Here is a 12,953-nt window from a genome sequence, read left to right as displayed (position 1 = left end):
CCATTGGAAAGCAGAATAAACTCTTCAACCCCACCCGGCTGCGGGGCTTTACTTGGGGCGGAGGCGCGGGGCGGGGCGGGGCAGCGCTGAGGGGAGCCCCGGGGGAGGCGGGGCCGCGGCGTTCCCGGCAGGCGCTGCGCGGGGCAGTGGCGGCGCCATGTCGGTGGCCTTCGTGCCCGAGCGGCTGCGCGGGAAGGCGGAGGTGAACCAGGAGACGCTGCAGCGGGTGAGGGGGGGAAGCCGCGGGGGGCTCGGGGAGGAGGGGGGGCGGGGTCCGGGGCCGAGCGGGCGCTGACGGCGCTGTGTGTGTGTGTGTGTCTGTGTGTGCCTTAGCTGCTGGAGGAGAACGACCAGCTGGTGCGCTGCATCGTGGAGTACCAGAGCAAGGGCCGGGCGACCGACTGCGTGCAGTGAGTGGGGACGGGGCGAGGGGCTGAGGGGCGGGCACCCGTTGTGGGGGTGGGGGGGGGGTGTGTGCTTCCCTCCCTCCATGTCGGCCAAATCACCAAAGCGCTGCTTAAAGCCCGGGTGACTCACCCGTCAGCAGGCAGTCACGGCCTTCCAGTCCTTCCGCGTAACGTCTCCTCCTCTCGCAGGTACCAGCACATCCTGCACAGAAACCTCATTTACTTAGCCACCATTGCTGACGCTACGCCCCCCGACACGCAGAAGGCTGCAGACTGACGGTGTGCACCTGCACAAACGCGGTGATGGTTTGAAGAAGCTGTAGGAACACTTGTATAGAGCCCCACCTCAAGAGCTGAGAAGGCGTAGTCTCAAGAGCTGAGAAGGCGTAGTCCTGAAAGGCTGGTAAAGAGGCATACTTCTATGTTAAAAATATGAGTGGAGGTCCTTTATGTAGTACTAGAATAGGTGTTTCTCCTGTTATTATAAGTAGAGCTTCAGGGAGGTAACTGTCACCTTTTTTTCTCTACGAAAATTGTAGTATATTTCTGAGAGGAGCATGATGGTGGGGACAGCAGCACCAGTGCTGCTCTTCTAAGACTTGTGTCTTCAGTGAGGCAGCGACTGTTACATGACTTAGGTTGTGTAACAGTAAGGCAAGCCTTGAGTTTCTCTCTAGGTCCTAAGTGACCATGGTGGGTGCTGTCAAATAGGTAAGCAATAGACTGGTTTGTTATATTTTACCATAAATATTATGCTTAAACAAAATGATTTTCTATGTAAAGAAGCGTAGTCTGGATTAATGTGACACATTCACTAAAACTCTGTTAAATAGGAACTTTCATAGGAAAGATGGGGCTGTTGCATAGCAGAAGGCAGTTAAGCACAAGGGCGAATTGTAACCTCTAGTTGAGTGAGCTGGGCTTTTGCTCCACTTGCATCAGGATTTCTCATTCCTGCTTGAAATGTTCTGTGTTATAGACTCTGTGAACAAGTAAATTTTGCAAAATGGATTTGTGTGTGTTGTGGGTGTTTGTCAGCACTTACCTTCAGCAAGGGGACAGCTTACTTGTACACCTGAGCATGCGTTTCTGTGGCACCATTAACATAAATTAAATATACCCCTCCCCCAATTTAAAAAAAACCCAAACCACAAAGAGGTAACTCTGCACTCACTACCACCAAAAATATTTACCTTGCCAGAAACAAGCAACTTGAAGTTTTAGCAATGTTTCTCTGCCCTAGTTCAAAGATAACGCTAAGGCCTTCTTTAAATCATGCACTTCAGCGCAGTCTATGTAAAAGAATAGCTTTAAAGATGGTTCAGATTGTACAGTGCATGAAGTTCTTTTTTTTATGCATCAGTAAGTAGGCAGTTGACAATTTCCAAACTGCTAAATAACCCCATACTAAGGAAGGTAAGATCTTGGTTTACAAACCAAAGTTACAGTTTAAGGTGCTGCTTATTTTCAGTAAGGTGCATATTTTAAACAGGTATGACCTATTAAATGTATATCTTTAATAAAGCAAATAGTTTACTTTTACATAAGCTTTAAAATACAAAATGTACAGTTCCAGTTCAGAAGCATTAGCTATTCACAAGAAGCACTGCAATAAGGGTAAGTTAACTAAGCACCAAACCCTTGCACTTGGCAGTGTAAGTGAAATTTAATGGCAAGACTCATATGCCAAGTGCAACAATTCTTAAAAGTTACCAGTGTTCAGAACAATCGGAAGCAAAGGACATAGTAGCACCTACGTGGTCAAAATGCAGACAAACTTAGTTTCCTCAGTTCACTTCTGTAGGTCCAGAAACCTGCCAGCATTTGTATATATGAATCAGCTGCAAAAATTAGAGCAGTAATTTTTGGCACTTGTTAGGAAAAGTTCAAAATTAAGTGTTTTCAGTAACTTCCATTTTGGTCTTAGTATGAATAACCAGTAAGTACAACCAAATTTAGGATTTAATATTAGATCTAAATGACAAGATTTAGTAAACTCAAAACCATTCATCAAGTTAAATAACCACTAACATTTTCAGCAGAAGGTTTTCAAAATTATAGTAGTACAGACCATTAACAATTTACAGACAAGCCACACTGATTGTGCAAAGCACATTACTGTAAAAAGTCTATGTACAGCAAACAAATCTTTGTAAACATGGTAAGTATGAAGTTTCAGAAAACATGGTGACAATATCATAAATACAGGCAACATTGGCATCCTCAAACAGCACAAAAAGGTAACAATCTGGGCCTGCAAATATAGCCCGTCACCATACAAACAAAAAGGTGGATGGGTCTTAAATACCCACATGTTTAATAGTTTTAGTGTTGTGTATACCTATTTATATATATATATGTATTTATTTTTTGGTATCTTTAGATATAGATGTACTTAGTTTGTAAAAACAAAAACAACAAATGTGCTTTCTCTTCATTGAAAAATTATGTAGTTAGAACTAATAACCCATTTTACTAGTAGTTAACATATTAGAATGATATGACTTAAGAAAAATACAAAAATAAGATTAATACTGTCAAAACTCTTATACCAGAAAATATTGTGGTTTTTAGACTCTTTCAAAGATGAAATATGAAAATTTAAATAAGCTCTAACTATATAAAGAATCTTCTGTAATCTCAGTTAATATACAGTGGGATAGCTATACATATATTTACCATTGTTCTTCACTTTTTAAGCACCAGTCACTCCCAGATCCACTTTGGTTGGAAGATTATTCCCAATTCCACAGGTTCACTTAATGGCACATATTGACTGCAAATAATTACTATATCCTTTTAAAAAAAATAATGTTCTTTTAGCTAACTGCTACCCCACATTTCAGTTCTAGTATCTTCTGAGCCAGCTCACAATTTTTTTTTTTATTTTTTTAATTACTATTTTTTAATCAACTGTAGCATCTGAAATAAGACTTTAAATATATGCAAGTAGTCTTTTAGGCTATAATTTCACACATTTAAGGAGCACTGTGTGGATAAAGCCTTTGGCCAAATGAAACGGTAACAAGTTATCTATGTATTTGAAAACCAGTGTCACGTTATCCACACAGATGCCATCTACTTTAAGCAGCTCAGATTATAGTTGTGACACAAATTTGAGTGGTTCGGTTGATCTATACTTAGAGTAAGGAAACTACCACAAAACTCAATTTCGCAACTGTTTCTGCAACAGTTTCATAATGAACTCACTTGTGTGGCACGTGAAAAGCTGCTGTTGTACTTCATTAAAAAAAAAAAGTTGCCCAAAGGCCATTTATGGAGAATACAAAGGTTTTACAGCTTGTCCATTATAAATTTAAACACAGTGTTGAGCAAAGTGACCACTATATATTTGCTTCAATGTGTTTCAGTAAGATGTTTAACTATAAATCTATATGAAAATAGCTATAAAATACAGTGTTTCTTGTATGGTAGTCCTTCAGCAGTTTTTTAAAAAAAGCTTTTGAAAGTAAAGGCAATATACACATTTTTAAAAGCATTTCTAAATCACAGTTTTGGGCTGTTCCATGTACATCAAACAAACATATTGGCCATATTGCTCAGCACTGCAAATAAGATTCAAGAGTTTGTAGATCCTCCCCCCAACCCCTGGCCCCCAAGCCCTCTCAATTCCATATTTAATGAGATAAACAGGATCTAGCCAATACACAGTTATGAAACAAAGGATATGTAGTTTATGACTGTTTGGCCCTGTGCTGCATTTTCCAATATGAAAAGCATTTAGTACTGATGCAGGTAAGATGGTCTGCGTTCGTGCTTTACTGGAAAAGATTTAAAGCCCTTATTCATCTGTTTGTGCTGGGAAGCCTGTTGCTGCGATTGCTGTTGCTGCGCATAGGCAAAGCTAGAGGAAATTCCTGTTGCTGGAGCGCAGTCGTTGGCTGCTGCCCACACAGGTGACTGGAGGATCTGCATTGTGTCACTCCACTGGCTGACCGGGCTGCTCATGGGATACAAAGACGCACTCTGACTGGGTAGTGTATTCGTGACAGAGGACGCATGCTGCCAGGGTGCCTTTGGAGGCCAGGTTTTGGTTTTATTATCCTGAAAAAAAAATAATTAGTTGTTTTGTGGTTGGTTTTGTTTGACCAAAATGCTTTTGAGACAATACTTAATGTATCTTATTCCCTCTCAACAACATTTCAGAAGATTAATCTTTAAAAATAGAACTGATGCATATATATAACTACTCACTCTTTTACTTGCCTTTTGAGAAACCTTTATTTACTTCAAGCACTTGGCTTTACTAGTAGTAGCCCTGCTGTAAGTCAAAATGTCTAGTAAGACAAGTGATACTGGTGATACTCAGTTTTCTCTGCACAGACAATTTAAGTTGTCTGTGTTACCTCTTTCATAATGTGAAACCTTGTTTTCTCTATCATTACAATTTTTGCTACAAGGGAAACGTTAAATCACTTTCAATTTTAATATTTAAATCTGGCAACTGGTAAAAAAAATAATAATAATCTAGTACTACTTGAGTGGGAATGAATTGAAATTTAGCTGAGGTAAGCAATCTGGAGGTACAAATGCTATTCTGATTGTTTTCCTAGTGAAAATGAGCCCAAAACACACATGCAGGAAAAATGCAAATAACTAAGCAAAGCCCTTTTCTGCTTACCTGATTACGGTCGTCTGCTGCAGAAAGAAGAGGTGGCGATGGTAGCGTACTAGGTTCCTGTTCTCCACTACTATGTTTTCTGCCCCAAAAAAAGAGAGTGACATTTACTGTTTTTTTCCTTAATGAGTCACCTGCATTGATCTGCTACTACCATACACTATTCTGTAGTTTCAGTCTGTCATACTTGACAGCCCAGAATATGTACCGCATGTTTTTCCTCAGTACAGGTAAAAATACAAGCTGTTGCATCAAGAAATTCATTACTGAAAGGGAAAGTGTTAAATACAGTGTTTCAGCCAACAACTGGCTATTTGCACAGATACTTATTTATATGAAGATTTAGCTGCTAACAACTCAGTCTGTGAATTCCTAGCATTAAGATCAGACACATTATACACTGATCCATATCAACAGTGTAGTATGCACACTGACATTCATATGACTTCATCTACTTGGCAGGAGTTAAATCCTTTGTATGGCTACTCAAATTATCAAAACACACGAATCGTATGAAGCGATGTGTATTTCTGGTTATTTTGCTAACCTTCTCTGCTTTACAGCAGCAACAAGGTCTGGCCCTGAGAACATGGAGAACAAGCTGTCTCCATTGGCGGAAGAGGTCTCATCACTTGAGCTGGCGGAATCTCCTTGAGTACCAGACCAGCTGTTTGTCACATCACTGGAAGACAAAAAAGTTGTATTAGTCCTTGTATTTACGGTGCCTGGTCCAGACTGTATGCTCTAGTTAGCTATGCTGAATCTCTGTGACAGATGACAGAACATAGAAATTTATTATTTTTTTTCTTTTGTAAAACACGGAACATGAATACTTCCACATATTTGCTTCTGAATGATCACATTACTGCTTTATCTGTTACAGTCACTTCATATATTCTACTAAAGTCATATAAAGTTGTCACAGTCTCTTCTGGTCAGGAAAGGAAAACAAATGATTACTAGTTTTGCCATCACTAAGCTCTCAGCTCTTCCACTGCAAAACTGAGCTAGAATACATACTTGCTCTACTGGTTTTAAGCTAGCCTTAGACTCACAGCTATCATCACATGGACAAACGGACAGAGGTTCTTGAAACACTTTCTTCATAATAAATTGTTATTACTTGGAAGAGATTAAGTACTACTAACATACTTGCTGTAATGTAATGGATAAAATCTGGAAAGCTGAATTCAGTCAGGTGCTGTAACTTCCATTGCATCACTCCTCATCAAAAATACAATTTAAAGGTTTTCAAAATACTGAAATAGGAACGTTTTCAATCTGTTATAAAGCCCTTATTTCCTCTGTTTGAGTCAAACTCAGTACCCATTCTACTCTGAAGAACATAAACAAATGTCAGCGCTTCAGTATCAACATGGTAAGGGCTCCCGTCTCTCTTGTGACAGTGACCTCCAGCTTTTACAGATGTAGCAGCAATCAGAAAGAAATACCCTGTATTCCCATGTTCTCCCAAGCTTCACTGTAATGCAGATCCAAACACCAAAAAAAAGAAAAGCAGCCTGTCCAATCTCTTACCTTTCTGTGAAATACTCAGGAAAGGGCCAGGTTTTGTGAGGATCATCAGGAAGAGGCCAGTTGCTACGTGTGTTGCTTGGACGACGAACATGCTGTGCTTGCCTTTTTTGTTGCATAGCCTGGTTGACCCCAGCAACATAGCGGGCAAATTCTGGATCAGACCCCACTGAATAAAACACATGAAGAAGTCAGTTGCTGACATTCAGCTATTTCTACTGCACTTACTCCCTTCATTTAATCCTCTAGACTTGACCATCCCCCAAGAGAAAGTAAGCACCTTCACTGATAGTAAGTGCCAGACAATTGATGCCTCTTGATGGAGCAGTGAGGAACACTAACAGGACAGGTTTTAATAAAAGTAGAGAAGTACCACTGTACATGGTAGATAATAATTCTTGGGTGGAAATACACCTGCCCCTTGCCAATACTTCAGGGATGAGTATTCGCGACTAAGATCATGTCCATACACTGAACGGTCCAACATCCAACCAACAAACACTGACAGAATTAAAAGCTGTACGTCTATCCAGTCTCAGAGAAAAAACATTTGAATTACTACCGTTGATTTGGGATTGCAACATGATTTCCAGCTATGCTGTGATTCTGCTTGCTTCTCAAGAAATCAGAAGCTCAGACTGATCTCATCAGAACACAGAGACCAGAAGCTACTTCCTACAAAGACTACACAACCATTTTGAAAACATCCTCATCCTGGACTACATGGTATTTCAGAACACAGCTGATATTTACCAAAAAAAGCAGTAATCCTTAAAATAATAGTAATAAAAAATCTTCAAGTCTTAAAATGCTTTACATTTCCCAAATACCTAATCAGCAGTATGCACTACCTTGCACAGACACAGCAAAAGCCTTAATGCAAAAGTGTTTTAAATGCCCAATAAATCAAAACAAATTATGCATGCGTTAAAAAATACTCTTAGGAGACAGTGTAATTGAATTTCCAAGGCTTTACAGTTGGACTGAATTTACGGAAAATTTCTCAGCTACATGCGTAATAGTCACAACACGAAGCACACAGCTGCTGGCTTGCTTGTCTCAGTTTTAAAGAGCAAAGAACATCCAAGTGTGCACAGCTTGGAAAACAGAAATCAAGATGTCTTTCACGTGATTGCTTCCCTATGTTCAGTTCAGCATTTGAAGAAAAGCTTCTTCATTTTCATTTAGCACACTTAGAAAAGAACTCTGCAATGTTTTGTTGCATACAAATTAAAACTATAACAAAGATAACTTTGTTTCTACACATCCTTCATCATGTAAGCACGGGACAGAGCTACCTGACATCTGTGCAGAAACAAAACATTCTCACTAATACTTGTTTTCTTTGATAAATACTTATGTCAATTTAAGTTGAGATTTGAAGCTAGACATCCTCAGATCTAGGGATTGGTTCTGAAGGGCATGCAGATTTTTTTTTCTGTGGATAGCATTAGGTATTCAATTACTCTTATATTCAAAAATAGCAACTTGTGTTGATTTTTACCTCTGTAAAAACATATCAGATAAACAGCTTTTTATGAGATAGATTCACCTGTGAAGATAATTTTAAAAAAACACAGATGTATCAACTTTCCTTCTACTAATAAAGCATTAAGTTCTTCGAGATTATAAAAGTATGGCATAATACATTTTTAGTAGGTACTTAAGTCTTTGACCATGAAAAATCATCAATTTTATCAATTCTTCATTAGCAGCTTTTCATCTGAATAGTCATCTTTTTCAGACTAAAAATATTTATCAAGTATATCTATTTGTTTCAAATGACAAAAATCCTAAGAAAGTTTGAAAGTGAAAGTGCGTGTGTGTCTTTTAAAGCTTTCTAGCTAGAGCTTAGATTGAAACCTCCTACATCACAGCTTAACCTGGCATGTTATATGAAGAGAGGTTATCTTTCTAATCTATTTGATTGGAATTTTTTTTTTTAATCACACATATACACAGATGACAGCAGAAGGATTTGTGGTTTGATGAAAGGTTTTCCTGTTAGTTCTAGTGCTGCCTCCCTCCAACCACTTTTAATAAATGCATACTACAGAGTTCCTGTAGCTATGTTCCATGCCAACAGAAATTATATTTATGAGAGAATAGATTGGCCTGTTGATCTTACTAGTATGAGAACAATTCATTGATCTCCTCTTCGATACAGACTCTACAATCAATTCCATAGCCTTCAGGCTACATGCTTATGGATATAAAATGTTATCTCACTTCCTCTTTGACAATAATCCCCATAAATTTACAATTTATCGGTGGTTCAAATACATATGGCAAACCACATGGCACTTGCTCTTTAGTCTCTAATCCTTCAACATCAGAGCATTTCACTGCAGTAACAGCTGGAGAGCAGAAACCAATATGATTTCTATGAAACTGCATAGTAATGAAGTTGAAATGCAGGGGTATGGAAAAGATGCAATCCAAGTGTATCTCCAGAGTTCAAGACTGGTAAAGAGCAGGAAAAATAATTTGGGGGGGAGGCAAAATACGTACATGCATAAGTTAACAATGCTTTTAAACAACTTCAAAAATAACAATAGGAAGAACATTATCTCTAAGTAACTGTTTCAACACTTAGATGTGATCCATATAGGAAAGGTCAGAACTTGTCATCTTAAGCACCTTATCATCTGGTAAATAGCACCAGGATATAATTATTGCTAGCAATACCTAACAGTACTCTTTTCTTTGTAAAAGGATCCTTATAAAAGTAATAAAGAAAAGACACACACCTGCAGGGTCAAAAGGTAGAATTTCTCCCAGCATCCCAAACACTCCATCAGTTTGGTCACGATTTGGCCACGTATTGTTTCTAGGTCCTTGTGGTTTCTGTCCTAACATCTCTGACATCATATTGTCCATATAGCTGCTCACAAGACCCAAACTGTATAAATCAGAGCTTAAATCTGAAAAACCAGGATTGTTCCACTGGTTCATATGAGACAATCCAGCTCCAACAGCTTGGGCTGGCTGCTGTGAAGAATTAGTCAGCCATTTGGTAGGTGCACGTTGTTGTGGTCCAATAGGTTGAAGCAAATGTTGGTAATACTGCATTTGCTGCTGCTGCTTTTGTGACTGCTGTTGCTGTGACAAGCCTTGCTGAGAAGGATGCAGTGGTGTGTGTGAGAGAGACTGTGGCTGCTGTTGTACTGTTCCTGATTTTTGCTCTGTTCCTGTAGAGGATGCAACAGAGTTCCTTCTTTTCACCATCGGAGAAGCTTGCTGGGATTTGCCCATGTTAAAACCAGACAAAAAATCTATAACATCCTGCATTTCTTGGTCAGTTGGTAAATTCATACCTTTGTCATCCTTTCCTTCATCTGGTTTGAAGAAGTTGTCCCGTCTTTCAACTAGAAACCCATTCACTATTTGATTATTTGTGCTCTGAATTGACTGTAATGAATCTGTGGTCCTAGGAAAGTTACCGATGTTTAAAATGCTTTGTAACCGTGCATCTATGTTAGTGGGCATTTTAGTCTTCTCCTCTGAGTTCGAACTTATGAAGATATTTTTGGAAGGTGTATTGGGAATTGAATAACTTCCACTATTACTTGTACTGGTGCAGGAAGTTTTTTTTGTAAACCGTGAAGTCAGTTTTGAGAACGTCTTCTGTAGACCACCTGAAGATTTGCTTCCATTTCCAGATGGCATGTCAACTTGATTCCCAAAGTCTGAGATTTCACGCTGTAACTGGATCTGAATACAAGGCAAAGCTTGCTCCCTGCATCAACAAAAACATCTATCAAACCACTTAAAAAAATTAATTTATCCTAACATCCCATTGGTTGTCTAAAGAAATTTAACTGAGTTTGTATTTTGGAGAAAAATGTGCATTTGGGTAATAGAAAGTGGAAGAAATAGAAGCAAAGGTCTCTCTCAGATTGCTAAATTCATCAGCTTCTTACTATGGTAAGAATTTGAACTATTACTAACATTTGCAATAGCATTTATTACTCTCCTTTCCTTAAGAAACGTTAATTGTGCTTCAAAACCTAAACGGAGGTATTTATTTTAAAATATGTTATATATATGTATTTTAACGCAAGAGAAACATACCTCCGTACACATGGATAAGCTGCTGTTTAAAAGAAAACCTCTGTATGTTAAACAGGTACAAGGTACCTATACAGAGTCCCAGTTTCTTGCATGGAAGTTTGACTACTGATTTCCCTTTCTGATGAAGTAGTGCTATCCGAACTCTACAGTACAGCCTTTTCAATGATGATGGCTTCGTTTAAACTGGAAAAAGCGAAACATGAGGCTCAAGAAGAGATGTACCTTCCCTCCTTCCACCTGTGTATGTCAAACACAGCAGTATAGAGCACGTCTACTAGACCCAAAGTCTTCTCTGGATCCAGACTCCTCTGTAGCAAAGACATTGTTGCTGGATCTTCCTTCAAACACCTGTAATCATCAAGATTAACATTTAAAAATAAAATCTTTGAATTTCACATTAAACAATTTTACCGTGCTAGTCAGATAATAAAAGGCTAATTTATACACTACTGCTGCTCCTATAAAGGTACAACTAGTAGGGCAGTATAATGCATGAACACCCAAGGGCTCCTAAGGACAGCACCTGCAGTCCCAGTTTCTCTTTTTAATTGTTGAATATACAGCTAATCCAATTTTAAGCTCATTTTAAAATCAGGATTATCTCTTTAGCTGAGCAGGCATAATTCAAGCACAGAGGTAAGTAAAAACAAATACACAAAAACCCATTTTTAAGAAAGTAGCAAGAGTGCTCAGCAAACTTAACAAAAATGCTAGTGCATGACACTTGCATCTTGAGTGCAATCTAGGAGTTCAATGCTAAGAAACACCCAGCCTGACACAGTCAGAATGAAAAATGATTCAGCATATCCAATAGGCTGTAGAACATGCTACTGAGCTGTGAAGGTGGAGAAATACTGAATTTTTTTCATTGATGGCACAGAATTAAGGTGAAATCAGAGTAACTTAAATCTATGTATTGACACATTTATCAAGTATTTAACGAGCCCTCCAGCACAGAAGAGTAAACAGGCGCTGTTGCTGTGTGTCAGTAGGCGGAGCTCTTCCAGAGCACACAAACCCTGGCTCAGAGCACTCTGCAGTTTTTTCGCTCTTTCACAATAGAGCACTTTATATAAAGAGAACAGAAGTGCCAGTTTCTACTCAGCAGAGGAATTAAAGATGAATTTGGATAAACAGACTATGGGCTGACTTGTACTTCTGGACATGCCAGTGGTACCATTAGTGACAGGCTATCTCACTAAGGATTCACATGAATGATTTCTGTTGCACCAAAACCCGTAACACTGAGTATACTGAAGAAAGAGAGGAAGTGTTCTAATTCCAAATTATTGTTTCAAAAGAGAAGTCCTCGCCTGAGAATGAGGACTAGTTCTAATATGCTTTCCTGGGCAGTTAATTAAGCCACTAGGGATGGCATCTCTCGAAACACAGTTCTGCGGTTCACAACAGCGCTTAAAGAAAGCTCAGTTAAGAGGGCCAAAGCTCTTGTCTTCGTCTCATCTGATGCCTGACCTTCCTGTGGTAACAGCTGTGGGGACCTGCCAGGGAGGAGCATAACAGGAATATTTCTGGATTTATATTTAACGTCCTCTTTCATCATCCAGCTTTTACATTCTTCTCTTCAGAGGAATGTTGCAGTGCACCAGCCTTGCCTCCCTTCCACTGCCTCCAACAGAGGGAGCACCAGTACAAAGACTGTTGAAAGTCTTTGAAAGTACAGCTGTTGGTCAATCTTTGAGAAGTGGTGGTATTCAATCAGCACAAGGCAAAGGAATTTAAGGTAGATCATAGTATTCCCCGATCCATTTATACTGCATTGTATTTCTTCCCATATACTTCAACAGCCATACCTACTAGTATGATCTACAATACAGTATTTTTATTTACCAAGTTGATGGAACTTGCACCACAATTCTGGATCCTTCTAAACTTATCTGAGGAGCGTAGGCTTCTTTATTTTCAATCTGTGCTGTGTCCACAACCACCTAGCAAATAAAAAGGGAAACGATTGTCAGAATTAGTTCTATTTTATCACCCCTGTATTACAGATGCAATCGTCTCACCTCCCTGCCATGCTACAGGTGCAGAAAGAACCACATAAAAACAAATGAAGTCACAAAATCATTATAAGTTGATTTCTATTTTAATATCTTGGGGGCGGGGGAAAAGAAAGCATACCAAATTATTAGTTTAATACATTAGCCTACATTTCAAGGACTTAATTCCTCCCAATTACATACTATAGTTACATATCAAACATGTACTTACCAGCTGCTTTAGGTAGCAGCTGGTAGTTATCAATGGCTTTGTGTAACAGCCCTTACATTTGAGAAGTCTGA

General features: G+C 39.1%; 2 protein-coding genes across 3 annotated transcripts in view; one reads left to right on the top strand and one right to left on the bottom strand.

Moving 5' to 3' along the window:
- The first annotated feature begins 68 nt into the window (after positions 1-68).
- Positions 69-768, top strand: SS18L2 (SS18 like 2). The gene is made up of 3 exons (XM_068693110.1): positions 69-226; positions 334-410; positions 597-768. Exons 1-3 carry the CDS (start codon positions 158-160, stop codon positions 682-684), a joined length of 234 nt encoding a protein of 77 aa, XP_068549211.1. The 5' UTR covers positions 69-157; the 3' UTR covers positions 685-768.
- Positions 769-1,187: 419 nt separating this feature from the next.
- The window catches only part of GARRE1 (granule associated Rac and RHOG effector 1), a 54,709-nt gene continuing 42,943 nt past the window's right edge, over positions 1,188-12,953 (bottom strand). For both annotated transcript variants that reach the window (XM_068693096.1, XM_068693097.1), the window contains 7 exons: positions 12,502-12,599; positions 10,876-11,001; positions 9,330-10,318; positions 6,583-6,748; positions 5,594-5,728; positions 5,050-5,128; positions 1,188-4,472 (listed from right to left, as the gene is read on the bottom strand). In XM_068693096.1, the coding sequence (XP_068549197.1) occupies positions 4,149-4,472; positions 5,050-5,128; positions 5,594-5,728; positions 6,583-6,748; positions 9,330-10,318; positions 10,876-11,001; positions 12,502-12,599 (1,917 nt within the window). In that variant the 3' untranslated portion in view covers positions 1,188-4,148. The remainder of the gene's footprint in view (positions 4,473-5,049; positions 5,129-5,593; positions 5,729-6,582; positions 6,749-9,329; positions 10,319-10,875; positions 11,002-12,501; positions 12,600-12,953) is intronic.

The sequence above is a fragment of the Anas acuta genome, chromosome 10, assembly GCF_963932015.1.
Source record: "Anas acuta chromosome 10, bAnaAcu1.1, whole genome shotgun sequence".
In the NCBI taxonomy this organism is placed as follows: Eukaryota; Metazoa; Chordata; class Aves; order Anseriformes; family Anatidae; genus Anas; species Anas acuta.
This window is presented reverse-complemented; position numbering and strand designations above follow the sequence as displayed.